Raw genomic sequence first — 26,191 nt, forward strand, 5'->3', positions numbered from 1 at the left:
GAGGTGTGGGCACAGGTTTTGCAGTTCCTGCGATGGCAGGGGAAGGTGCCAGGATGGGAGGGTGGGTTGTAGGGGGGGGGGGCGTGGACCTGACCAGATAGTCACGGAGGGAACGGTCTTTGCGGAAGGCAGAAAGGGGTGGGGAGGGAAATGTATCCCTGATGGTGGGGTCTTTTTGGAGGTGGCGGAAATGTTGGCAGATGATCAGTTTAGCAGAGATCATTCCCTTTTTCACAATGCAGTAAGACTTTGATTTAGCCACAATCTCCTGTAAGTGGAGTACGTAAACCTGCCCTTCAGGATTAAAAACTAAAGTTATCACAGTAACAATATCAACAACAAAAGAGCTTGTATTTACATAACACCTCTAACATGCTTCACAGGAGTGTTAAACAATATTTGATTTGGGAAAGATCAGTAATGTATTTTTTGGAATCCATTTAGTAGTGTCTAAAAGTATGAAATGACAGAGTTCATGGATTAAATTTTAAAAAGGTAGTACACAAAAATCATCTTGAGCTATAATCACAATCAGCTATTTTAATTGGTCAGTTATATTAAAGGGAATTAAAGAAACACAACTACTGAGACTCCACATCAAATATTTTAACTCTACTTTCCTTCTGCACCCAATAGATTTATATCCTCAAATTCTTAATTCACATTACTTATCAAAACTTGAAAGATTACCAGTTTGATCTGGTTGCTGTGTCACTGATTTGTATATTGGTTCTGATTTCTTGAGGCTGCTGTTTACTTCCTGCAAGGTTGTCCCTTTCAGTATTTTCTAAATATCCCAAGGTCTCCATCTCCCCTTTCAGCAGAGGTGGTTCTGGTATCTTATGTGTATCTACCTCAGGTCAGAATGCTCCTGATTCTGAAATCTTCAATTATGGAGTTGTGACTCTTAATCTCTCTCTTCTGTCCTCTGTTTGGCTAAGCCAAAAATTCAACTAAATGTTAAGAGAGTCATTCGGTTAACAAGAGGTTTAACTCTTTTTGTCAATACCACGAATTTCATCTGAATTCTGTTGAAGGAGATGTTTCTTCATTTTAACTTATTCTAAACTCTCAGACTAAAAATTGCTTGAACCCAGAACCACCCCAAGGAATCGATTCCACTCTATTGTTGAACTATTAACCTTTTCTCTTTTGTTCATCTCCCAGGCAACCTGGTGCCCCAACTCCATACTGAGCCTCTCTCAAACCAGAATTCTGATCATTTTTCTTAAAGGAACCATCCCACATATAGCAACATGTTCCCGAAAAGCACAAGGGTCCTCCACAACATTGAGTCACATTAAGATTTTCATTTTGATAATTCGTAAAATTTGACCATTGTTGGCAAAGCCAACATTTATTGACCGTCTCTGATTTACCTTGAGAAGTTGAGATTGTGAACCATCTGCCTGAACCACAAACATTCATGCGGTCTAGGTGCACCCACAGTGATGCTGGGGAGCTGTTTCAGAAATTTGACTCAGTCACAGTGAACGAATAGCAAAGCTCAGATGGTGGACAACTTAGAGGGAAACTTGTAGGGGGTGGCCCCAGTGTCTATTCCCTTTCTCCTTCTATATGGAGGTCTCAGGTTCAGAAGGTGCTTTTGGAGAAGCCTTGCCAAGTTGCCATAGTCTGTTTTTTCCATGATTGTAGCCATCCATGTGTGGTGGAAGAAGCTGATCATGTGACCTCCCCTTGTCCTGGATAGTGTTGAGCTTCCTGAGTGTTGTGCTCTCTATATGGCAGAAATATTTTGGGGAAGATTCTGGAAAAGTCATTTGTCACAGAACTCCAAGTATCAGATCCGTTCTGCAACCACAGTATTTGACCGGCCAGTCTCATTAGGTTTTTGGTCAATAGTGACCACCAAGTTATGAATCTTTGGAGATTCAGTGATGAACATCAAAAGGAAATGGTGAGATTCTCTCTTGCTGAAGTCTTGCCTGGCACTTGTCTGGCACAAATGTTATTTGTCACTCATCAGGTCAAGTCTGAATATTGTCCAGGTTTACTCATGTGGACACAGACTGCTTCAACACCCGAGGAGTTACGAATGGTGCTGAATATAGTACGACCTTCCTTTCCCTGACCTTATGATGATGGAAGGCCATTGATGAAGCAGCTGAAGATGGTTGGGACGAGGACACCATCCTGAGGAATTCCTGCAGAGATATCCTGGAGTTGAGATGACTGACCTCCAACAACCATAACCAACTTTCTTTGTTCTAGATATGACTCTAATTAGCACAAACTTTTCCCACTTATTCCCATTAACTGTTTTGCTCAGACTCCTTGATTATTCAGGTTAAGGGCAGTCACTGCTGAGCACTGCTCTTTTATCCATATGATGAAGTGAGAACCTGAGTATCTCTGGCATAACCCAAACTGAGTGCCCATGAGCAGGTTATTGCTAATCAAGCATTGTTTATCACTATTGAAGACCCTTTTGATGATTGAGAGTAGATGGACTGGGCAGAAATCAGCTGGGACTGGATTTTTCCTTCTTTCTGTCATTATGACATGCCTGAGCAACTGTCCACCTTGTCAGGTAAATTCTAGTGTTATAGCTATACTGGAATAGCTTGACTAAAGGCTAGTTCAAGAGCATGTCTTCATTCTATTCTGGATATTGTAGCCTATAGTTTTTCCCTGAGTCTGGTGGAGTGTGCTGGGGATCACAGAAATAAAACAGGAAATATTAGAAATATGCAGCAACATTTTGGAAGAAACAAAGATAGCATTTCCAGATCAATGATCTTTCATCAGAAGTCAGGATCTATTTAAAATTTGGCCAGAAACTTTGACTTTGTTATACCCTTCAACAATGTAGCCGGAATATTTTTGCTGATTTTTCTGCTTTTACTTCAGATTTTTAGCTTCTGCAGTAGTTTACTTTAACCCACGACTGAAAGCTTGGTTAAAGAGTTTAAAATTGTGCCTTCAAAGAGAACAAAGAGTAAGCAAGGAGAACAATGCTTGATTATATCACATAGGAGTAGAAGTAGGCCTTTCTGCCCATCAAGCCTGCTCTGTCATTCAGTGGGAGCATGGCTTTGAATGACTGTCCTCTTCCTGCCTTTTCCCTAGAATGCTTGAGACCCTTACAGAGTAAAAATCTGTCCATCTCCACTTTGCATATATTTAACAGCCTTGACAGCCCTCTGTGCTAAAGAATTCCACAAATTCACTACCCTCTGAGAAAAGAAATTCCTCCTCATCTCTGTCTTAAATGTGTGATCCTTTATTCTTAGAATTGTTACAGTGTGGAAACAGTCTATTAGGCCCAACAGGTCCACACTGACCCTCTGAAGAGTAACCCACGCAGAGTCATTCCCCTACACCATAACTCTACATTTCCTATGATTTAATGCACCTAACCTACACATCCCTGAACACTGTGGGCAATTTAGCATGGCTAATTCACTTAACCTGCACATCTTTGGACTGTGGAAGAAAACCTGAGGAAACCCACACAGAAACAGGGAGAATTTGCAAACTCCACACATATAGTCGCCTGAGGTTGGAATCAAACCTGGGTCCCTGGTGCTGTGAGGTAGTAGTGCTAACCACTGAGCCACTATGTCACCCCATTTTTCTGAGATCATTCGCTCTACTCTGAGAGTCTCCCACCAGGGGAAACAACTTTTCCACATGCACTGTCTTGAGTCCTCTAAGAATATTATATGTTTCAGTAGGGTCTCCCCTCATTCTTCTACACACCAACGAGTACAGGCCTAATCTATTCAACCTCTCCTCATAAAATTGTCACACGACACTTGATATCTTCTTTGTACTGCGTCCAATGCCTAGTATATCTTTCCTTAGATAATGGGCCCAAAACTGTTCACAGTATTAAAAGCTATTGTCTGACTAATGCTGCATATAGTTTTAGCAAAACCTCCCTACATTTATACACCATCCTTTTGAAATACAGGCCAACATTCCATTTGCCTTCCTTATTGCCCACTGAATTTGAATATGAGCATTTTGTGATTAGATTAGATTACTTTACAGTGTGGAAATAGGGCCTTCGGCCCAACAAGTCCACACCGACCCACCGAAGCGCAACCCACCCAGACCCATTCCCCTGCACCTAAAATTACGGGCAATTTAGCATGGCCAATTCACCTGACCTGCACATTTTTGGACTGTGGGAGGAAACCGGAGCACCCGGAGGAATCCCATGCAGACACGGGGAGAATGTGCAAACTCCAGGCAGTCAGTCGCCTGAGGCGGGAATTGAACCTGGGTCTCTGGCGCTGTGAGGCAGCAGTGCTAACCACTGTGCCACCGTGCCGCCTATGATTCATGGATGAGGATTCCCTCTGTACTTTAGCTTTCTGCAATCTTTCTCCATTTAAATAAAATTCCACTCCTCTGTTTTTTCTGCCAAAGTGCATAACCTCATATTTTTCCTAAGTTATATTCCATCTGTTAAGTTGTTGCCACTACTCGGCAACTGATGATGCGGTCACGGAAATTAAAACTGGGCATATACAAGTAGCCAGAATTGGGGGACACAGACACTGCTGGAGCTGAACGACTGGGGAACAGTTATCCTGTCATCATGAGTCATTATACTGTGTCCATTGGATAGAAGAATTCAAATGGGTGATTGCCACAGTGTCAACTAGCAGCCTCTGGAAATGGGATATATCAACAAGTGCTCAGCTTCAGAGGTCAATCCTCATCAGCCAGTTTTGGAGGTGTCAGAACTCACCAAGAATCTGTGTTTTTTAACAGGTCCGGCAGCATCTGTGGAGAGAAAGCAGAGTTAACATTTCGGGTCCAGTGACCCTTGTTCAGAACTTGATTTTGCTGTATTTCTCCAGCAATCTCTGTTTTAGTTTCTGATTTCCAACATCACCACAGAGTCACAGAGTTATACAACAGAGAAACAGTCGTTTGGTCCAATCAGTCCACACTGACCATGTTCCCAAACTAAACTAGTTTTACCTGCCTACACTTGGCCCATATCCCTCCAAACATTTCCTATTCATGAACTTATCCAAATGACTTCTAAACCTTGTAACTGTACCTGCATCTACCACTGCCTCAGGCATTCATTCCACACACAAACCACCCACTGTGTAAAAAAAAAGATTGCCCCTCATGTCCTTTTCAAACCTTTCTCCTCTCACCTTAAAAATATGCCCCTAGTTTTGAATGCCCCAACCCTACAGAAAAGACCCTTGCCTTCCACTGTATCTGTGCCCCTCATGATTTCATAAACCTCAATAGGGTCACCCCTCAGCCTCCTACGCCCTAGTTAAAATAGTCCCAGTCATTCCAGTCTATTTTTATATCTCAAACTCCCCATTCCCAGCAACATCCTGGTAAGTCTTTTATGAACCATCTCTAGTTTAATATCCTTCCTATTAAACTGGTAATGATGGCATTTTCCTTCCCTAAGGGACATTAGTGACCAAATGGGGTTTTCCCCAGCAATTGACAATGGTGTTGTGGTCATCATTAGACTCTTTATTCCAGATTCCAAACTGCACCATCTGCTGTGGCAGGATTTGAACCTAGGTCCTCAGAACATTACCTGGGTCTCTGGATTAACAGTCCAGTAATAATACCACAAAGTCATTACCTCCCCCTTAACAATTAATAAAGCCTAAGATGTTGCAGACTTTATAAACAAATCTCACAACCCTTTCTTTTATTACTTGGAGGATTATTCTCCCAGGCTGGACCTGTCTGTGACCATGAGATTCATCCTTTAAAAAGGTATAACACTTGCATTTATACACAGCAGTGACACTGAGTAGGAAAAATCTTAGGAATGTGGAAAAGGCCAGAGTTGTGGAAATGCAAATACTTTGGAGAGTGTGGGGATTGGGGGAGCTGATGTATACAGGGGTGAGGTGAAGTCATGGAGCAGCTTGAAAATGAGAATGAGAATTGGAAAAATGAGGCTTTGCTGGAACAGCAATCAATGTAGTTCGTTGTGCACAGTGGTGATGAGTGAACAGGACTTGATACAAGTTCGGGAAGTGAATGTTTGGCTGGCTTTAATTTCCAGAGATAAAAATATAGCCCAGTCAGATGGTTCCAAAGCGATATCGTTTTCCAATATTCTTATACAGAACAACCCCAAAGAAACCTCTGTATCAGAGCAGAAATAACCTCAAGCTCAGAGCAACTCGGTCACAAACAGAAAGGTCTTTGCCTCCAGGAAGCTGACGGCTTTGTGCACAGCTTTTCATTCCTCTGCAATGTGTGGCGCGTTTCTATAATTTGAGCTGCACATTCCACATCACAGAATAGCTTCAGTTTGCAGAAGCGAAACCCAGCAATTTGCTGTGCCTGTCCCTCCGATGGCTGACAAGAGCAAGCAGGGAGAAAGATGCCAGATACAATTGGGGCCTGGCTCCATTCCCGACCACCCTGTTGGATCGAAATTTGTTCAGGATCTAAAGTGCGCCCTTGATCAGCAGGACCAGGAACGGGTGAGCCACCTCCTTCAGCATCATGTTAAATGCGTGGATGCCATCATCGAACTTTCCAATGATGACTGGATGAAGGATCCATCTGCCCAACTGGACCCTCTCATTTTGCTCGGTCAGCAGTTGTACAGTTCATTTGTGTCTCAGGAATGTTAGATTTTACCGTTTTTAATGAATTTGAACTGCTTCCTGTTTCCCTTCAGCCATTTTGCCTGTTTGTTTGATTGAAAGATTTGGAATTCCTATAATACCCCAATACGAGACATCCAAAGCATTTCATCGCCAATGAAGTGTAGTCACTGTCGTACAGGGGGATATGCAACTTCAAATTTGCAACTCCCACACAATGCAAGCTGATTATGACCATCTCATCGACTTTATGTTGGTTGAGATATAAAGGGAACCAGGGAAAACATCTCAGGTTGACTCAGAAATAGTGCTCTGTGGTTCTTTGCAAGAACCCAAAGGACAGCACTTCCAACAATGCTGCATTCCCTCAGGAATGCACTAGAGTGTCAGAATAAATGAAGTTCTCAGGTTTCTGAAGTGGGATTAGAACCTACAACCTTTGACTTGGAAGTACAAATGTCATCAGTCAGTCATGGCTGACACCAAATTGCTCTCAAACTGTTAATCTCTCCATTTATCTAAATCATCCTTGACTTGTTCACTGATGTAGTATTGTTGAAATGTCCAACTTTTATATATGCGTGTCGCTGATAAATATGGGTCAGAACAGAACAGCATTGGAATCTCTCCACCTGTCCCTCCACCTTAAAGATGCTCCCCACTGTTTTTTGAGCAAGGCTTTCTTCACTTGCCCTGATATCTTTACTTGTGACTTGGCATAGTGTTTGCCTAGATCATGTCCTTGCTATGTAGCTTGGAGGGCATTTTACTATGTTAAAGGTGCTACATAAATGCAGGTCACTTTCGTAAATCAAGAAAAAAAATGACTTACAAACATGAGCTGGGAATGGCTTCCCAGTCAATTCACTGGGACACAGTACACAAGGCACAAATGATAACCCTCACCACCCCAAATTACTGAGAAGCCCCCAAAAGAGAATCTAATTTCAGGATATTATGTGCTGAAAAAGGTAGCTAAACAAGATGACCAAGACTCATCTTCTTCTCAAGACCTCGACTGTTCCTTTGTTACCACTAGACAGGCCTATTCAAATGCTGTCAGAACCAACTTGGCTGTAAGCAATGCCAGTGGAATGTCTATAGATGTTGCCTATATTGACTTTCAGTGAGCAATGCTGGGTGCACTGCTTTTTTTCAATTATATAAATGATGGCGGCACAGTGGCTCAGTGGTTAGCACTGCTGCCTCACAGGTCCAGGGATCCAGGTTCGATTCCAGCCTCTGGTGATTGTCTGGGTGGAGTTTGCACATTCTCCCCGTGTCTGTGTGGGTTTCCTCCGGGTGCTCCGGTTTCCTCCCACAGACCAAAGATGTGTAAGGTAGGCGAATTGGCCATGCTAAATTGGCCATTGTGCCCAGGGATGTGCAGGCTAGGTGGGTTAGCCATGAGAAATGCAAGGTTACAGGGATACGATAGTGGGATGGGTTTGGGTGGGTTGCTCTTCGGAAGGTCGGTGTGGACTCAATGGGCCAAAAGGCCTGCTTCCACACTGTAGGGATTTTACGATTCTATAAAATGATTTGGATGTGAATAGCGGAGGAATGGTTAGTAAGTTTGTAGATGACACCAATATTGTTGGTGTAGTGGACAATGAAGAAGGTTATCTCAGAGAACAATGGGCCAAGGAGTGGCAGATGGAGTTTAATTTAGGTAAATGTGGCAAATCAAGGCAGGACTTATACATTTAATAGTACGGTCTTGGGGAGTGTTGCTGAACAAAGAGACATAGGGGGCAGGTTCATCTTGAAGGTGAAATTACAGGTAGACAGGGTGGTGAAGAAGGCATTTGGCATTTTCGCCTTCATTGGTTAGAACATTGAGTAAAGGGGTTAGGATGTCATGTTGCGGCTGTACAGGACATTGGTGAGGCCACTTTTAAAATTCTTCATTCAATTCTGATCTCCCTGCTATAGGAAAGATGTTAAATTTGAAAGAGTTCAGAAAAGATTTACAAGAATGTTGCTTGGAATGGAGGTGTAGGGAGCTATAGGGAGAGGCTGGCTAGGCTGGGGCTATTTTCTCTGAAGTGTCAGAGGCTGAGGAGTGAGCTCATAGACCTCTTGGATAAAATCATGATGGAAATGGATAGGGTGAATAGCCAAGGTCTTTTTTCCCAGGGTGGGAGAGTCCAAAACTGGAGAGCATAGATTTGAGGTGAAAGGGGAACGATTTAAAAAAGGGATCTGAAGGGCAACTTTTTCATGCAGAGGATGTTATGTGTATTGAATGAACAATCAGAGGAAATGTGGAGGATTGTACAATTACAACATTTAAAAGGCATCTGGATGGGTATATGAATAGGAAGGGTTGAGAGGGATGTGGGCCAGGTGCTGGCAAATAGGACTAGATCAGTTTAGGATATCTGGTTGGAATGGATGAGTTGGATCAAAGGTTCTGTTTCTGTGCTGTACATGTCTATGATAGAATGTGATTAATGGTGGCCTGTGAGCATCTACATTGAGATTGAAACTATTCACTGGATTATTCGTGATGGAGATGATGGGAAAGAAAGATGTATAAGTTTGCCAGTGACACAAAGCTGGAAGTCGTTGTGAGTAGTATAGATGGAAATATAAAATTGCAGAGGTCTGAATAAATTAACTGAATGAGCAAAAGTGTGGCAAAACAATTTCAATAGATTCAAATTTAATGTCATCTATTTTGCAACTAAAAAGGATTTGAAAGAAGGTACTTTCTAAATGGTGAAATGTTGGAAACAATGGATGTACAATGAATGATCAAGTGGCAGATTATTATCAAACCAGAAAGAGAGAGAGATTCCAGAAAAATGCAGCACAGGGGAATTTGGGTATTGTGAATGAAACACGAATGTTTAGAATGCAGGTACATTGGGAATTAAGTTGACAAAGTGGAATTGTGGTCTTTATTGATTGGGTATTGGAGTTTGAAAATGGTAAAGACTTGTTACCACTGTCCAGGATAATGGTGAGTCTGCACCTAGAGTGCTGTGTGTAGTTTCAATCCCTATATTTAAGAAAGGATGCCTTGGCATTGGAGACAGTTCAAAAGAGACTCGCTTGGCTGGTTGCTGGGTTGAATAGGTTGACTACAGCTAAACAGATTAGAGTATACAAGGATAAGGGATAATGTTATTGAAAGGTTCTGAAGGAGCTAAAAAAGGGTAGATATTGAGAAGATCTTGAGGCCAGAGAGAGAATCTTGAACTAGGGGACATAGTTTCAGACTCAGGGGATATTCATTTAACACTGAGATACAAAGGAATTTCATTTCCCAGAGGATATTAAATGCCTGGAAATCTCAACACCAGAGAGTCATGGAGGCCACATGGTTGGAAGTAGGTAGGTTGGTAGATTGTTGAAATAATGGGGAGCTAAGGGTTCTGATAAGGAGTTGAGGCCTGGGACAGATCAGCATGCTGCATGGCTGGACAGGCTTGAAGGATCAAACGGTCTCCTCATGCTCCTATTTCTTTTGTTGCTATGTTCTCAGAGGGTCATGTGTCTTTAGAATCATCTTCCTGAGAAAGTGGTGAAAGCAGAGTGCGGCAGCAGTAGTTAGAAGGTAGGCGGGATTGCGAATTTGCAGTTTCAGTCAGCCATGAGCTCAGCATCAATGGTGGTGCAGGCTTGCGGGGTTGAATGGTCTCCTTCTGCCCTCAGATTCAGATGTTCACATGCCCAGGCCATGTTGGAGAAGCAAGTCCAGAACCAACTTGGCACAGCATTCAGCTGAAGTCATGCAAGTTGTCTGCTGCTATCAGTAACATGTTACAGCTCACTCAGGAAATCCAAGCTGCTGTGTTGCCAGGCAATCTTACCTGCATGATGTAGCCCAGTGCTACATACAGTGATAGTATCATCTTGCCATCATGTGGCTGACAACGTATCTCACCTGCCTGCCATTGGTATGTGTTGGAAGGATTGGCAGGTTGATGCTCCCCTGGGTTTTCCGCGCTATGGTCATAGCTTCCATGGTCAGCCAGTCTAGGAGTGGGTCCCAATGCTAAAGCCCCTGATTCAGAGACAGGGGGTACTGCACCCTGCTCAGTGTACCTCCTTCACTGGTCCTGGATACTGGTGTGCACAACATTTCAAGGCTCTCATGGCAGCTAGGTAATCTGTTATCCAATCAGATTGGTGAGGGGGGGGGGGGTGCGGGGAGTTGCAGTAGTTGCAGAGAGTACAAACCAGTTGTTAGCTAGGGAAGGAGCTGTATGTGTGTTGAGCTGCAGGAGACTAAGAGAAGAAATTGACACGATATCAGTGTTGCACACTGATAAACAATACCATCTGCCTCATCCACAATCTTCGGCGCACTCTTACCAAAATGGTGTCAGGTGTGGCTCCCGTTGGAAAGATAAGAGTACAATTAGGGCGCCATTTTGGAGGGAAAACAGTAAGCAGAACACTGAAATCATGGGTGTAAAGGAATCAATTTCCACTGCCTACATCCTTCTTATGCAGAAACATAATAAGGGCTGCAGCAGGTGATGAAAAGGGTCAAATCACATCCTCAGGGGCAATTAGTGATGGCTAATAAATGTCAGCCTTGCTGCCAATGCACATATCCAGGGAATTATATTGTTTTAAAAGTAATATTGATTATAGTCCTTTGAGTAAATCAAATAAACAAATAACCATAGCCATGAAAAAAAAGCAGGCAGTCAGGGTGAATGACCCACTGAACTGCCCACTGTTCATGCCCAATTTATCCTGGAATAATGCAGAATATTTGTTACCAGCTCCCGACAGCAATGACACTGGTTTAACTTCTAGCCAAGGGTTCTCTGCTTGTCTTACCGTTCCTTTATTCAGGGTCAGAAATTGACAGACATAAACCTGTCAAAAACTCACATACCTAATGTTCTATTTTCAGCCACTTACAACACTGGCATCACGGGGCTGCAAATACATTCAAACCTTGCTGCCAGACGGATTGAGGGAACCTGGGAATGGCTTGCATGGAAATAAAATACACAGACATATGATTGATAGCACAGCTCAAAGTGAGAGCTTGTGACCCAGCTACTCATTCCAAGTTCGATGGTACCTAATAAGGTCGGAATGAGATGTAAGTGCCTGTAGACTTTCACAGCTCCGGAAGTGTAGAGGCTATACAGTTCTATGCTTTGGAAGTACATTGCAGTGTTTTAGTTGAGGCTGGAGCAAGAGTTCATTGCCTTCGGGCCCTTTTAGTCAAACTTGACCAGCTCAATCCTCCCTCTCACCCTCCACCAAACCGCCAAACAGCAGTGGTCACACTCCAGTCTGGATGTCCCAAGAGCTGAGGGTATGCTTTGTGTTGTAGAGTCAGGCAGGAAACTTCATCCATATGCACTCAAATATTGCTCAGGAAGCAGCTTCTGAATCTCATGAACTTGGATGCAGAAAACTCTGCTCCTGAGTGCAAAAGACGAGTGTCTACATTGGAAAATCAAAGGTGCAAAATAAGTAACAGAACACTTGATTGTGACTGTGAGACATGATCAAGGGTTGTGCAAGATTGCAGAAAAGGAGAAGACAGCACTGATTGTAGCTGAGCAAAGTGAAAATATTGGGAGTGTTGCAATTTAAATGAGCAAAGAATAAACTGCAGCTATCCTCCCTTAAGGAATCTGGCAAGATTGTTGAATTTCTTCCGGCATTGCAGTCATGTCCTGAGCGCAGAGCACCTAGCAATCGCTCACACTGCAATGTTTCCCCGTGCAGAGCAGCAGCAGTAACCCAGTGTGGAGTGTGCAGTGGCCAGCAGTCAGAACCACATGGAAGCCCCCTGCGCTGGTCTACTGCAGAGATCCCTCCGAGAGAGACTGTGATTTCTTTTTAGCTTTGCTTCTTGTTTTTCTGACCCATGGTAACACGGAGCATGGCTGTAATCTAACTGAAGAAGCTGTACTTAGGCAGAAGACAGCAAATGCTGGAGATCACAGTGGGTCAGGCAGCATTCATGGAGAGAGAGCAAGCTAACATTTCGAGTCTAGATGACTCTCCATCAGAGCTGCGATGCTCAGCTCTGGTGAAGAATTATCTAGACTCAAAACGTTAGCTTGCTCTATCTCCATGGATGCTGCCTGACCCGCTGTAATCTCCAGCATTTGTTATTATCAGTACAGATTCCAGCATGTGCAGTAATTTACTCCTAAGCTGTACCCAGGCACTTTGTACCTAAAATGGCGACTTATAAACCTTTCACTGCACTCATTTGAGTACATGTAACAATAAAGCTAATTCAATAACTATATTCTCATCCCCTCCTCAGTCATTTCTTCAAACAGAGGTCTTCCTTTGATATCTAGGCTCAGAACAACCCTCCCCTTTAAGAAATAGCAAAGCAGAAGGTGCTGGAGAAACTCAACAGGTTTGGCAGGATCTGTGAAGAGAGAAACAGATTTGATGACTCTTCACTGGAGAATTCTAACATTGGATTTCTAAAGCAAGGTATTTTTAAGACTAGCCAATTCAACAATTAGAACAAAATTTCTGATGGATAGGGAACTCAAACAAAAATACTCCTCAATCTGATTTTAACAAAAGACTGTTCAACAAGAGGTGTTTTACGTGGATATTTGTAATGTCCACTGTAATGGCTTATCCATAAAAGGACACGAAAGGGTCCAGAATTTCTCCGGTCCTAGGGATTAAGCTGGATCATCATCTCACTCATCAGGAATGGTCAGTTGGAATCACCAGCAAGAAGCAGAGCTCCATACAGAGAAATTAATTAAATGTAAGATGGTGAAAGAGGCACTACAGAAGGTCAGCCTGGGCAGATACTGCCCCCAAGCAAATTCAAATCTCTTGGTTTGCAGCTAGAAAGTCGACTGCTTGAAAATGTTCACATTTAGCCTTGTGGTACTGCATCTGCCATGTGTTTGGCCAGTCACCCAACTTGCCCAAATCACCTTGAAACTTCTTTGCATCCTCTTCACAAACTTGCCCAATTTTATGTCATCAGCAAACTTGGTCCAAGCCATTTATATATGTTATGCATAGTTGAGCTCACCACTTCCTTCAATATGCTGAAATGGAGATTATCAGGCACTGAATATTTGTCAGCCTTTATATCCATTGGTTTCTCCAGCATATTTTCTTACTAAGATTGCATTTCTTCAATTCCACTCTCTCACTAGATCATTGATTCCCCAACTTACTGGGAGGTTCCCTTTTTTGTGGGGATAGAACCAATGTATGTATTCAATTCTGCTGCCATTTCTTTGCTCCCAATTATAATTTCCACAATTTCTGGCTGTAACAATCCCTGCTCCAAATTCCAGTACAGAATCCCAGTACTGTAGTGCAGTACTGTGCCTCAGTATAGAATCCCAGCCCTGTATCCTGGTACCTTGTCGTAGAACAAATCCCAAGAACAATGTCTCAGTATAGAATCCTAGTAAAAAATAAAATTCCCAGTACTGTATCCCAGTACAGCAACAGTATCATATCCAGTATGGTGTTCCAATACTCCATCCTATATCTTTGTATTGTATTCTAGCACAGTATCCCAGTCTTGTATCTCAGTGCAATATCCTTGAAGTATTCAGTCCTGCATCCCTGTGGTATCATGGAAATTTGGTTTAAAGACTGGCAAGGATAGCAGCTTAACATCTCTGGCTTTCCAGTGGAATAGAGAAGGGATTAAAAAAGATGTGGCATAGCATTATTGGTTAAAGTTTCAATTATGCTTGTGAGGAGAGATGATATAGCAATTAAGTATCAAAAGGGGGGACAGGAATAGAAAAGGAGCAGTAACTGTTGGGTATGTTCTAATGCCCCCCCCCAAAAAAATTAGCAAAGAGACAGAGTAGTGAACTTGTATTTGAGCCAAAACTAGAGGGCAGAGGTTTAAGGTGAGAGGGGAAAGACTTAAAAGAGACATAAGGGGGCAACTTTTTCACACAGAGGGTGGTGCTAGAGGAAGTGGTGGAGACTGGTACAATGACAACATTTAAAAGGCACCTGGATGGGTACATGATTAGGAAGGGTTTCGAGGGATATAAGCCAAATGCTGGCAAATGGGACTAGATTAATGTAGGATATCAGGTCAGCATGGCCAAGTTGGACTGAAGGGTCTGATTCCATGCTATATAATTCTATAATTCTATGACTCTAGTAGTTATGGACTTCAACTACCAAATATCAGTTGAAATGCAAACAGCATGAAAGACGCAGAAGGCACAACATTTTTGGATTGATTTCAAGAGAACCTTTCAACCACCTGTTCCAAGCCTAATGAGAAAGGGGACAATTTAGATTTGGCCTTAGGAAATGAAGCTGAGCAGGTGAATGAAGTAGCAGTGGGTGACCCTTTTGGAGACAGTGATCATAATAGTTAAGTTTAGCATCATTATGGTAAGGGACCAAGATAGACTGGGGCAAAAATTGTAAATTGAGCAAAGGTAAACTTTACAAAGCTGAGAAATGTGATTCAAGTGAAGTTGTTATAGCTACCTGAAGGAAAATCATCAGCTAATCACACAGTGTAAGCATGTTCCCACAAAACAAAACATGGATGATACTGTCAAATCTAGAAATCCCTGGTAGCATCCTATTCAGAAACATATGAGTTGAGATAAAGCAAAAAAATAGAGCTTAAGTCAATCTCAAAATAAACAATGCTTTGGAGGCTTAGGGTCAAGAAAATATAGCATAAAGTAAGAAAGGAACTTTGGAAAACAAGAAGAGGATATGAAAAAATATTGACCAGTAAAATTGAGGAGACTCCGGAGATATTTTATCAGTACATTACAGCAAGAGGATGATGAAGGAAGGGGTAGGGACTATCAGAAATATACATGGTTCCTCATGGCAACTTTGCCTTGTCTTCACAGAGGGCTGATAGAGACCTTTTAGTTAAAGAGGAAGAGTGAATATACCAGACAAATACAATACTAAATACAGTATTAGATAAAATAAACGCAATGAAAAGAGAGTCCTGAAAGGATTGATCTTCTTGAACCACAAGGGCTGGATGAATTATATCCTCAGCTGTTAAAGGAAGTCACAGGAGAGATAGTAGTGGGGAACAAGGAAATGAATAATTACTTTGCATTAGTCTTCACAGTGGAAGACACGAGTAATTTCCCAAAGATTTTAGAGAGTGAAGAGGCAGGGCTGAGTATGGTGGCCATAACCAAGGAGGAAGTGCTAGAAAAACTGAATGGCCTGAAGGTGGATAAATCACCTGGACCAGATGGACTATACACCAGAGTTCATAGAAGATCATAGAATCCCTACTGTGCGCGGATCCCTATAGTTGTAAGAGAGAGAGATGGAGATAGTGGGGGCGTTAGTGGTAATCTTTCAGGAATCACTAGAATCAGGGAGGGTCCCAGAGGATTGGAAAATAGCTAATGTAACATTCCTGTTTAAAAAGGGAGTATGGCAGAATATGGAAATTTACAGACTGATTAGCCTAACCTTGGTCGTAGATAAGATTCTGGAATTCATTGTGAAAGATGAGATTTCTGAAAATCTTGGAAATGCATGGTAAAATAGGGCAATGTCAGCATGGTTTCATCAAGGGGAGGTCCTGTCTGACAAATCTCTTAGAATTCTTTGAGGTTAGATCAAGGAGAGCCAATGGATGTTATTTACCTGGACTTCAAGAAGACCATCGACAAGGTGCCACGCAGGAGGCTACTGAGTAAGATAAGGACCCATAGTGTCAGAGGAAAGGTGCTAGCATGGATGGATGATTGGCTGTCTGGCAGAAAGCAGAGAGTGCGGATAAAAGGGTCCTTCTCAGCCCGTGACAAGTGGTGTTCCGCAAGGCTCAGTCTTGGGACTTTTCACTTTATACATTAATGATCTGGATGAAGGAACTGAGGGCATTCTGACTAAGCCTGCAGATGATACAAAGATAGGTAGAGAGACAGGTAGCATTGAAGAGGCAAGGAGGCTGCAGAAAGACTTGGACAGGTGAGGAGAATGGGCAAAGAATTGACAGATGGAGTACAATGTGGGAAAGTGTGAGGTCATGCACTTTGGGAGGAAGAATAGAGGCATGGACTATTTTCCAAATGGGGAGAAACTTCAGGAGTCTGAACTGCAAAGAGACTTGAGAGTCCTGGTCCAGGATTCTCTCAAGGTAAACTTACCGGTTAAGTCAGTAGTTAGGAAGGCAAATGCAATGATGACATTTATTTCAAGAGGACTTGAATATAAAAGCAGGGATGTACTTCTGTGGTTTTATAAGGTTTATAAGGCCCTGGCACGTGATCAGAGGGGATTCACAAGTATGCTCCCAGGAATGAACAACTTAACATATGAGGAACATTTGAGGACTCCGGAGTTTAGAAGGATGAGGGGGGGCGGGGGGGGGATCTAATTGAAACTTACAGAATACTGAATGGCCTGGACAGAGTGGATGTTGGGAGATGTTTCCATTGGTAGGAGAGACTAGGACCCAAGGCCTTAGAGAAAAGGGAAGACTCGATGGATTGAATGGCCTAATTCTGCTCCTATGTCTAATGGTCTAAGTTGAAGAGGGAACAATGATTGCTCTGAAAATCATTTTGCAAACCACATTCAAAACAGACAAGTACCAGAGATTGGAGTTCTGCAAACATTATACCATTATTCAAAAAGGATGTGAGGGATAGGCTTAATAATTAGAGACTAGTCATTCTGATTTCGATGGTGGGCAAATTATTAGAATCAAGACTGAGGGATAGAATAAATTACTTAGAAAGGCACAGATTAATCTGGGATAGTCCGCATGGTTTTGTTAGGGGGAGGTTGAGTCTTACAGACTGAATTGAATCGAGCAGATTGATTAAGTAGTGTAGTGTATGTTGTCTACCTGGATTTTAGGAAAGTATTTGGCAAGGTCTTATGTGGAAGACTGGTCAAAACAATTAAAGTCAAGTGGATACGGGAAAATATGACAAATTGGATCCAAAATTGGCTCAGCAACAAGGACCTTTTGACAATGCTTTTACAAGCAAAGTGATTTCCAGTATTGTTCCACAGAACTCCATGTTGGATCCCCTGCTATCTGTGGTATGTATGTGGTGCAGTGGTAATATCCCTACCTTTGACCCAGGAGGCCTAGGTTCAAACTCCAAATGTTCCAGAGGTGTGTAATAATATCTCTGAACAAGTTGATTAGAAAATAGTTAAGATTTAAATACAAGAAGCGTGATTTGGAAATTTGCGCACAACACAAAAATTAGTCATATAGTGATAGTGATGAGAATGGCTGTCAACTGTAGAAAGGTGTCAAAGGTTTGGTTGAGAGGGTGATAATGTGGCAAATGGAATTCAAGCTGGAGGAGTGCAAGGCTATGCATTTGGGGATGGAAACAAATTAAGGGAATACATAATAAATGGAGAGTATTGAGAGGGGAAGGGGAAGTGAGACACTTTGTAGTGCATGCTTACAGGTCCATGGAGGTACATTTCGGGTAGATACAATAAAAAAGCTGCCTATAAGATGCTTTCCTTCATTGCATGATGAACTGAATACAGTAGCAGAGGTGTAGTGCTGAAACTGTATCCAACACTGGTTAGGTAACAGTTGCATTTTGTGTAAAGCTCTGGTCGCCACATTACAGTAAGGACAGAATTGCTTAAGGAAATGTACAGAGGAGAATTACAAGAACATAGCCAGGGCTTGAAAATTGCAGCTTTGAGGAAAGATTGGAAGGCCAGGACTTTTATTTCCCCTTTAGAACAGAGGAGGCTGAGGGGCTAATGTATTTGCAGCACATTAAATATGAGGAACGAGGATAGAGTGGACAGGAAATTCCTATTTCCCCTCGTGAAGACGTTAGTTACCGGGCAACAGAGTTGATGTGATTGGTAGAAGGATGAGAGGGATATGAGGAGGAACTTTTCCACCTGGAGGGAGTGGGTGTCTGGAATTCTCTACCCAGTTTGGTGGTCGAGGTGGAAACCCTGAACTTTTTAATAGGAACCTGGAGCTGCATCTGAAGCACTGAAACCTACAAGGCTCCAGACAAGCTACTGGAGCATAGGATTACAATAATTTATTCAGCTGGCGCACTCATGATGGGCCGATTGGCATCATCCTGTGCTGTTCAATGGTTCCAAGTTGTCTTTCCCTGTCCTACATCCTGATACAGAATTCCAATACTGTATCCCAATATTGAATCACAGCACTATATCCCAGTATTTTACACTGATATTCTATCCAGGTACTTTATCCCTGTGTAGTAGCTCAGTCCCATATCCTATTTTACTCTAATGCTGCGTGCCACTATTGTAACTTAGCACCCTATCTGATATTGTATCCTAATCTGATACCCTGTATAGTGTCCCAAAGGTACAGCCTTTTTGTTTTCCAATCATCAGACATTGCTGAGTTGGCTGGATATGCACTTATTACCAGTCCCTCACTGACCATGAGAAGGTGGCAGTGAGTTGAATTTCCTATGATGTACGTCTATGCACAACCCATTCAGAGAAGCAGTTCCAGGATATTGACACAGAAACAGTGAAAGGACAGTGATATAGTTCCAAGCCAGCTTGGAGGGGTATTTTCAGTGGTGGTGATGCTCCCATGTATTAGCTTCCCTCGTCCTATGGGATGGGACAGATCACGGATTTGGAAGGGATTGCGAAAAGACTCCTTGCAAGTTTCTGTGGTCCATTGTACATATGATGCACACTGCCTGCATTGTGGGCCAATTGTAAGAGATGAAACGTCTTTGGTAATGCAGGGTGCCAAACAAAAGGGCTGCTTTGTACTGAATGGCATTTACCTACAGGTCTATTATTGCAGCTGCATTTGTCCAGACAAATATTCCATTATAAGGCTTGTGTTTTGTAGCTGGTAGAATGATTTTGGGGAGTTAGGAGGTGAGTTAGCACTACAGAATCCCCAGCCTCTGGCATAGTTCAGTAGCCTCAGTATTCAACATGTCAGGCCCAGTTCAACCTATGGCCAATGTTAGCCTTCTGTGTGTCGATAGTGGGGGATTCAGCAATGGTAATGCCATGGAACGGTTAGGGGAGATTAATGGATTCCCTCCTTTTGGAGAGTTGCTGACCGGCATATGTGCTGTGTAAAATTTACTTGTGCTGTGTAAAATTTACTGTGTAAGATCACCTCAAGTCTGAATGCTCTTGTCAAATGTAATCATGGAGTGTTTCAGTATCAGAGGAGTAACCTGTCCCTGTGTTCTGGAACCGTATCTCAGTGCGTGCTGCTCCTACATTGCAGCCTGGACACTGAGTGTCTATTAACTGGGAGGGAGGCGGGGGGGGGGAGCCGACAGAATGACCCAGCCTGATTGATTCCTCAGCTGACATTCACACCAGCTTAAACCAGCAGAAAATGGCTGGACAGCGGTCAGGGGTCTAAAGGTCAGCCTCGTTGGACAGATTTAAGACCAATCCCTTCACAGCTGACAAAACACAATTACCCTGTCAAAGCAATTGAAGAGAGGAGCTGTCAACATATGAGCACACGGCAGACAGAACCTTCCAGTAGCCTTCAGTGAAATCCACTTGACTATTATAAATCAGTCAATGAAACAAGTCATGCACCATCTTGAACTCTGCCAATAATGAGATCGCTGCTTAACCTTAAGTATTTATAGAAACACAATGGATGGTGAGATCAGTAATTGCTCAACAGCGGTATATTTATAGAACAACAATAGCCTGTGTCCTTGTGTATAAAATAAGGCATCCAGGGCTAAAATAAACTACAGACACAACTCTCTCCAGGCAATGGACAGAGACTGTGTGCAGCGATCGCAGATATTCCTGGACTCTGAACAACACCAGTACACTGGGCCCTCTCATGCCATGAAACGTCGGGGTCCAGAGGCCTTCCACCAGGCACTGATGCACGGTGACCTGAGGCTTCTCAAGGTCATGGTCAGTGAGTATCGTGAAGATGTCAACATGGTCTTCGAGGTCCGCAGCAAGGAAATGGAGTGGCAGGCAAAACCAGTGGCCCTGGGGGTTTCAGGTAACCACTGGCTGTGATCTCCTTGGTTTTAGTATGGCTCAGTGTTGAATTCTCAATATGGAAGTTAGACTGATGCCTTGTTGCCTGTGTATAATATTGGCACCTCGTATAATATTGGCATTGTGTCGATTGAGTGGTCATTGTAGCAGTTTTAAAATTTGAATGTGGTATGTGAGTCTTTATTGGCTATGATTAATTGCCCATGAGAAGATGATGGGGAGCCACCTTTTTGAATCACTGCAGCTCGTTTGGTGTAGACAAACCAACAGTGCTATCAAGACAAAGGTTTATGTTTTTGACCCAGTGACAGTGAAGGAACGATAATATATTCCCACATCAGAATGTTGTGTGTCTTAAATAGATGGTGGTGTTTCTATGTATCTACTTTCCTTGTAAATAGAAATCACAGGTTTAGAAAGTGCTTGCTGAGTTGCTGCCCTACATCTTATAGGTGGCACACACTGCTGAGACTGCACTGTTGGCGGAGAGGATTTAATGCTGAAGGTAATGGATGGGTGCCAACTAAACAGAATACTTTATGGTATGTACTTTTTAAGTTTTGTTGGAGCTGCATTCCTCCAGGTTAATAAGGGGTACTCCATCACATTCCTGACTTACCTCTTCAAGGATTTGTGGAGTCAGAAGGGGAGACCTACTCTTATCGATAATGGGGGATTTAGCAATGGTAATACCATTGAATTTCATGTGGAAATGATTAGAATCACTCTTGTTGGAGATTGCTGCTGTTAATGTTCCTTTTCTCACATCCATCCAAGCCTCAATGTTCAGGTCTTGCAACATTGTCTCAGAAGCACAATCATCAATGAACATCCCAAGTTCTGACCGAATGATGGACGAGATAGCATTAATTAAGCAGATGAAATGCCATTTGGACACTACTCTGAAGAATGTTTGCATTGCTGGGGCCGAGATGATTCCAACAACCAAAACCATTTTCCTTTGTAGTAGGTACGATTCTAGCCAGTGAAGAGATTTCCCTTGAGTCCCATTGACTTCGCTTTTGCTTGGGAACCAATAAATTAGTTCATTAGTTTGTTGTTTTCCAATTCTTCGTCCTGAATTTGTCAGTGGTGACTTGCCATTGCCTTCCACTCTCAGGGGTAGGATGAGGAAGCAGGTCCTAAGTCTACTGCAGCTGAAATGGAAATCGAACCTCTGCTTTTGCCACTATTTTGAACTACATGCTAGTCATTTGGCCACCATTATCCCCCATTTAAGCCACACTCGATCAAATGCTGCATTCATTTCAATGGCAGTCACACTCAAATCACCTTTGGAATGCAAAGTCATAGGGAGCTCTCCACAGTGCTTGGCAACAGATAATCAGAACAGGAGCATTTCCTTGTCCTTTCTTTCTCACTGTGCTTTGCTTCTCATTGTCATTAAGTGTAGCAAAGATGTTTCCTCATGCAAGAGAATTCAAATCACAGGATCATAGACTATAAATTAGCTATCAATAAATCTGATTGGGAATCCAAGAGAAACTCCTTTATCCAGAGGATGGTGGGAATGTGAAATTTACAACCATGTGGGGATGGCATGATGGCTCAGTGCTTGGCACTGATGCCTCACAGCTCCATCACCCGGGTTCAGTTCCAGCCTCGGGCGACTGTCTATGTGGAGTTTGCACATTCTCCCCGTGTCTGCGTGGGTTTCCGTCAGGTGCTCCGGTTTCCTCCCCCAGTCCAAAGATGTGCAGATTAGGTGGATTGGCCACGCTAAATTGCCGATAGCGTGCAGAGGTGTGCAGGCTAGTTGGGTTAGCCATGGGGAACACAGGGTTATGGGGATACAGTAGGTGGGTCTGGGTAGGATTTTCTTTGGAGGGTTAGTGTGGAACTCAATGGGCTGAATGGCCTGTTTCCACACAGTAGAGATTCTATGATTTGTGGTGAACGTCAAGGCATTTAAGGGAATTACGTGGAAGAAAACAATATGATAGCAGGTCAAATGCAGAGATGTGGGAGCAGTGGAGTGAAGGATGGACACCAGCATAGACCAATTGAATGGCCTGTTTTAGTCTAGTTAATGCTGCAGAATGTCTTGTTGTAGTCTAGTTAATGCTAATGAATGTGTTCATGTGTATATAGAGAAAGAGAGAGACAGAGAGAGAGAGAAAGCAACTGAAGCCACTGCATTAAAACCTTATCTGGAGTCTGCCTGTCTTCAACAGAAGAGCTTAAAAGCTTGTTCTAATAAAGTAATAAACATTTATTTGACATTTACACTATTTACAAGATAGACATTTGCAGGATTTCATGAGAAATTCTCCCTCACCGGTTCCAGTTGCATGTGATCTGACCTCATTGATGTTAAACTCCACCAATTAGCATAATAGTTACTAATCCTTTACAGTGCAACCATGATCACCAACAGGGCAGCAAGGACAATCAGAGAGTGCAAAAGGTCAGAAATGAAGGAGCACAGAGATCTCAAAGAGATTTCGGGCTGGAGGTCTGAAGGAGATGACATAGTTTGAGAAAAAAGTTCAAATTGAGGCCTTGTTGGACTGGAATCCAATGTAGGCCAGAAGTGATGGGTGAATGGGAATGACTATGAGTATGGGCCATGGAGATTTGGATTCACGTCCCCATAGAGGGTGCAAGGTGGGAATAACCATAGTCTGTAATAATTATAGCCAAGCACAATATAATTCCACTGCTGCAGCAAAGGTAAAACCGATGTCCAAGTTTACCATGTATTCAGGCATATACATTTCAGAGGTGGCAGCAGAAACAGAGACTGAAGTCTTATAAGATATGAGAAACCCTTTTTTAATTCTATCATGGGACATGCGCATCACTGACTGACCAGCATTTATTGTCCATTCCTAGTTGGCCTTGAGAGGGTGGTGGTGAGCTGCTTTCTTGAGCCACAGCAGTCCATGTGCTAAAGTGTGGGCATCATTGATTGCCATCCAGGCACTGACCAATAACCCAATGGCATAGTTTAATAGGAAGGGCTAGGATTCCATCAATATAACTGACACTGTATATTCATTACATAATTGTATCAACCACATTCCCATCTTTTCTTCTCGTTTAGTGGCTCATTAGATGCTTGCAAAGTATGAAATGGGCTTGGAGACACACAATGACTGGCAATTTTTCTAAAGCTTCCATTACCGCATTCACATCACACAAAATCAGATGTTATTAAATCAGTAGCATTTTCATTTGGTTGGGAGTCATTAAAGACAATGTTAGGATTAATTGGACTAAATGATGACAGCTCCCCCTCCCCACTCCCCAAGTGCAAAGCCTGTGCCTCTCATCAGTGCTCACTTGCTGTCTTGGCCATTATATCTGAGCTGGCACCATTCACAAGGGTTGAAGATGGCCGCAAAAGAAAATAACAAAAAAGTGAAGACCAACAAGAAAGCAAGAAAGCAGACTCACTCCTCCCAAAGCCTACAGAGTACCCAGGTCAGACTGTGCAATCATTTTTACCTGAGAAGTATTTTTTTCAAAGAAAAAAGCTTAAAACAAAAACTTTTGCCATCTGCAAAACAAATATTCAACAGTTCTAAGTTGGCAAATTACCAAGTGTCTCTTGTGGAATACATAATTTGCTTACGTAATAAATGGGTGTTCAATTAATGTATCAAATTGAAACTGAAACTGACCTCAATATTAGGTTTTTACCATTCTATTTGTTTTGCTTTTGATCTCCAGGGTATGCACTTCCAGATGACCGTTACGTTTGTCTTTACTCTTTCATGGGATGTGGGTGTCACTGGCAAGGCTAGTATTTGTTGCTTATCCCTAATTTCTCTTCAACTGAATGACTTGCTGGGCAATTTCGGAGTTCAATTGCTATGGGTTTGGAGTCAGACGTAGACCAGACTGGCTAAGGACGACAGATTCCCTTCCTAAAGGATTTTAGTGAAACGGTTGGGATTGTATGATAGTCAATGATGGTTTCATGGTCACCCATCCCTGAGACTTATTTTCAATTCCAGGTTTTATGAACTGAATTTCAATCCACCAGCTGCTGTTTGAGCCCAAGTCCCCAAAGAATTAGCCTGGGCTTCTGAATTATTAACACACTACCCCCTGCTGCAGGTTTGTCTACACACCTCTTATTTTTCCTGACTGACATTTTTAAACCTTTTCATGGTAATATCAAAAAATAGTTGGGAGCCAAATATAAGGTGTTAGAGTCACATACAACTCTGGAACTGCAGATTGTTGTCTAAGGACATCAAGATCAGCAGATTTATCAAAAGTATTGGGTAGAGAATCCACATTTAAAATATGGCAACCCAACACTAACTTGAACTTCTGCCCTCCAGTCCCCAGGAATCCCCAGCAGCATTGCTTGGGTTTGATTTTGTCACGCTGTCCCCATTTTAACATCACTGAAGGTGGGAGACGATGGGAATTAATTGTCACTGCCACACAGCGCTACTGGTTTAGATCAGTTAGTGAGGCAAGCTGAAGCCTGCAGCCCACTCCTGGTCCAGACAAAATCCTTTTCCAAAAGGAATTAGTGCTCAGATAGAATTGTGCTCGAACCTCCAATCTACTCCAGTGTGAGAAAAATCTGCTCAGACAAATGCTAAACTTTTTCATCAGGAATGTCCGAAATGTCAATTCTCCTGCTCCTCCTGCTGCCCGACCTGTTGTGCTTTTCCAGCACCACTCTCTCGACTCTGATCTCCAGCATCTGCAGTCCTCACTTTCTCTAAACGCTAAAATTTCCACTCACAACTTTGTCAAACATAAATCCTTGTTTCAAAAATCACACAAAATTCCAAAGCCAAAACCACTGAGGGTACTGGTAATGTCACTGGTTTAGGAGAGCCAACACTTTGGGGGTTTAAATTCATATCATATCATGGAAGCTGGAGGACATTGAAATAATCTATTAAATCTAAAATATCGTGGTGACCATAACAACTACAGTCAGTTTTGCTACAATGTGATAGCTCCATCCTCGTGCAATCCGTGTTATAAGAAAATCGCTTAATAGCCACACCATTTAAACTAATGGGGCTGTAATTGCGCTATAACTAATACATGCTTTAAAGAGAATATCCCCAATTCATCGATTACATTATAGCAAATTCGCATTGACGAAATGCGTGCTATAGCAGAACGACCTGTATTATTGATTATTTCTAAAGCCCGTCTGCTTCACTGATGTCTGTCTCCAAGAGGTAATCTTTACTCACCTAGTCTGGCTGCCATGTGACTCCAGACATGCAGTGTTGTTAACTTTTTCCTTAAGTGATCTGGAAAAAGCCACCCAACTCTCAAGATAGTGCCAGAGCAGGTATTCATAAGTTTGGTCAAGCAGTTAAGTATTGAGGATGGCATCAAAGCAGGAGAGAGAGTGGGGGGAATCTGGAACTCTGCTGCATCTGATGGCAGGAACACCTATGGTGATGTTAAGGAAATTGGAGATACACAAGGGGACAGAATTGAAGGGCAACGACTGTCTCAGAGCATCAGAAAGCTGAAAGAGGAACAAGATTCAAAAGAGGACAAACTGTCAAAATAGTAGAATTATCACCTTGGCCTTATCCTTTCCACTCTCTGATACACCAGGTAAATGTCGATATTGTAAATTGTTGACATCTCCTGTTGTAAAATTACATCTGTCTACCACAGCTCACACTACAACATATTTTCCTATG

At 42.6% G+C, this 26,191-nt stretch overlaps 1 protein-coding gene across 5 annotated transcripts in view; it reads left to right on the forward strand.

Annotated features, from left to right (window-relative positions):
* The first annotated feature begins 6,206 nt into the window (after positions 1–6,206).
* Positions 6,207–26,191, forward strand: part of LOC122551406 (ankyrin repeat and SOCS box protein 18-like) — a 33,857-nt gene continuing 13,872 nt past the window's right edge. For 2 of the 5 annotated variants that reach the window (XM_043693236.1, XM_043693238.1), the window contains exons 1-2: positions 20,276–20,529; positions 24,225–24,293. In XM_043693236.1, coding sequence (XP_043549171.1) covers positions 20,286–20,529; positions 24,225–24,293 — 313 coding nt within the window. In that variant the 5' untranslated portion in view covers positions 20,276–20,285. Of the gene's footprint in view, positions 6,571–20,275; positions 20,530–20,980; positions 21,071–24,224; positions 24,294–26,191 lie in introns of those variants that run through there. The other 3 variants (XM_043693240.1, XM_043693237.1, XM_043693239.1) reach the window with 3 other exon arrangements.

The sequence above is a fragment of the Chiloscyllium plagiosum genome, chromosome 7 (genome assembly GCF_004010195.1).
Source record: "Chiloscyllium plagiosum isolate BGI_BamShark_2017 chromosome 7, ASM401019v2, whole genome shotgun sequence".
Lineage (NCBI taxonomy): Eukaryota > Metazoa > Chordata > Chondrichthyes > Orectolobiformes > Hemiscylliidae > Chiloscyllium > Chiloscyllium plagiosum.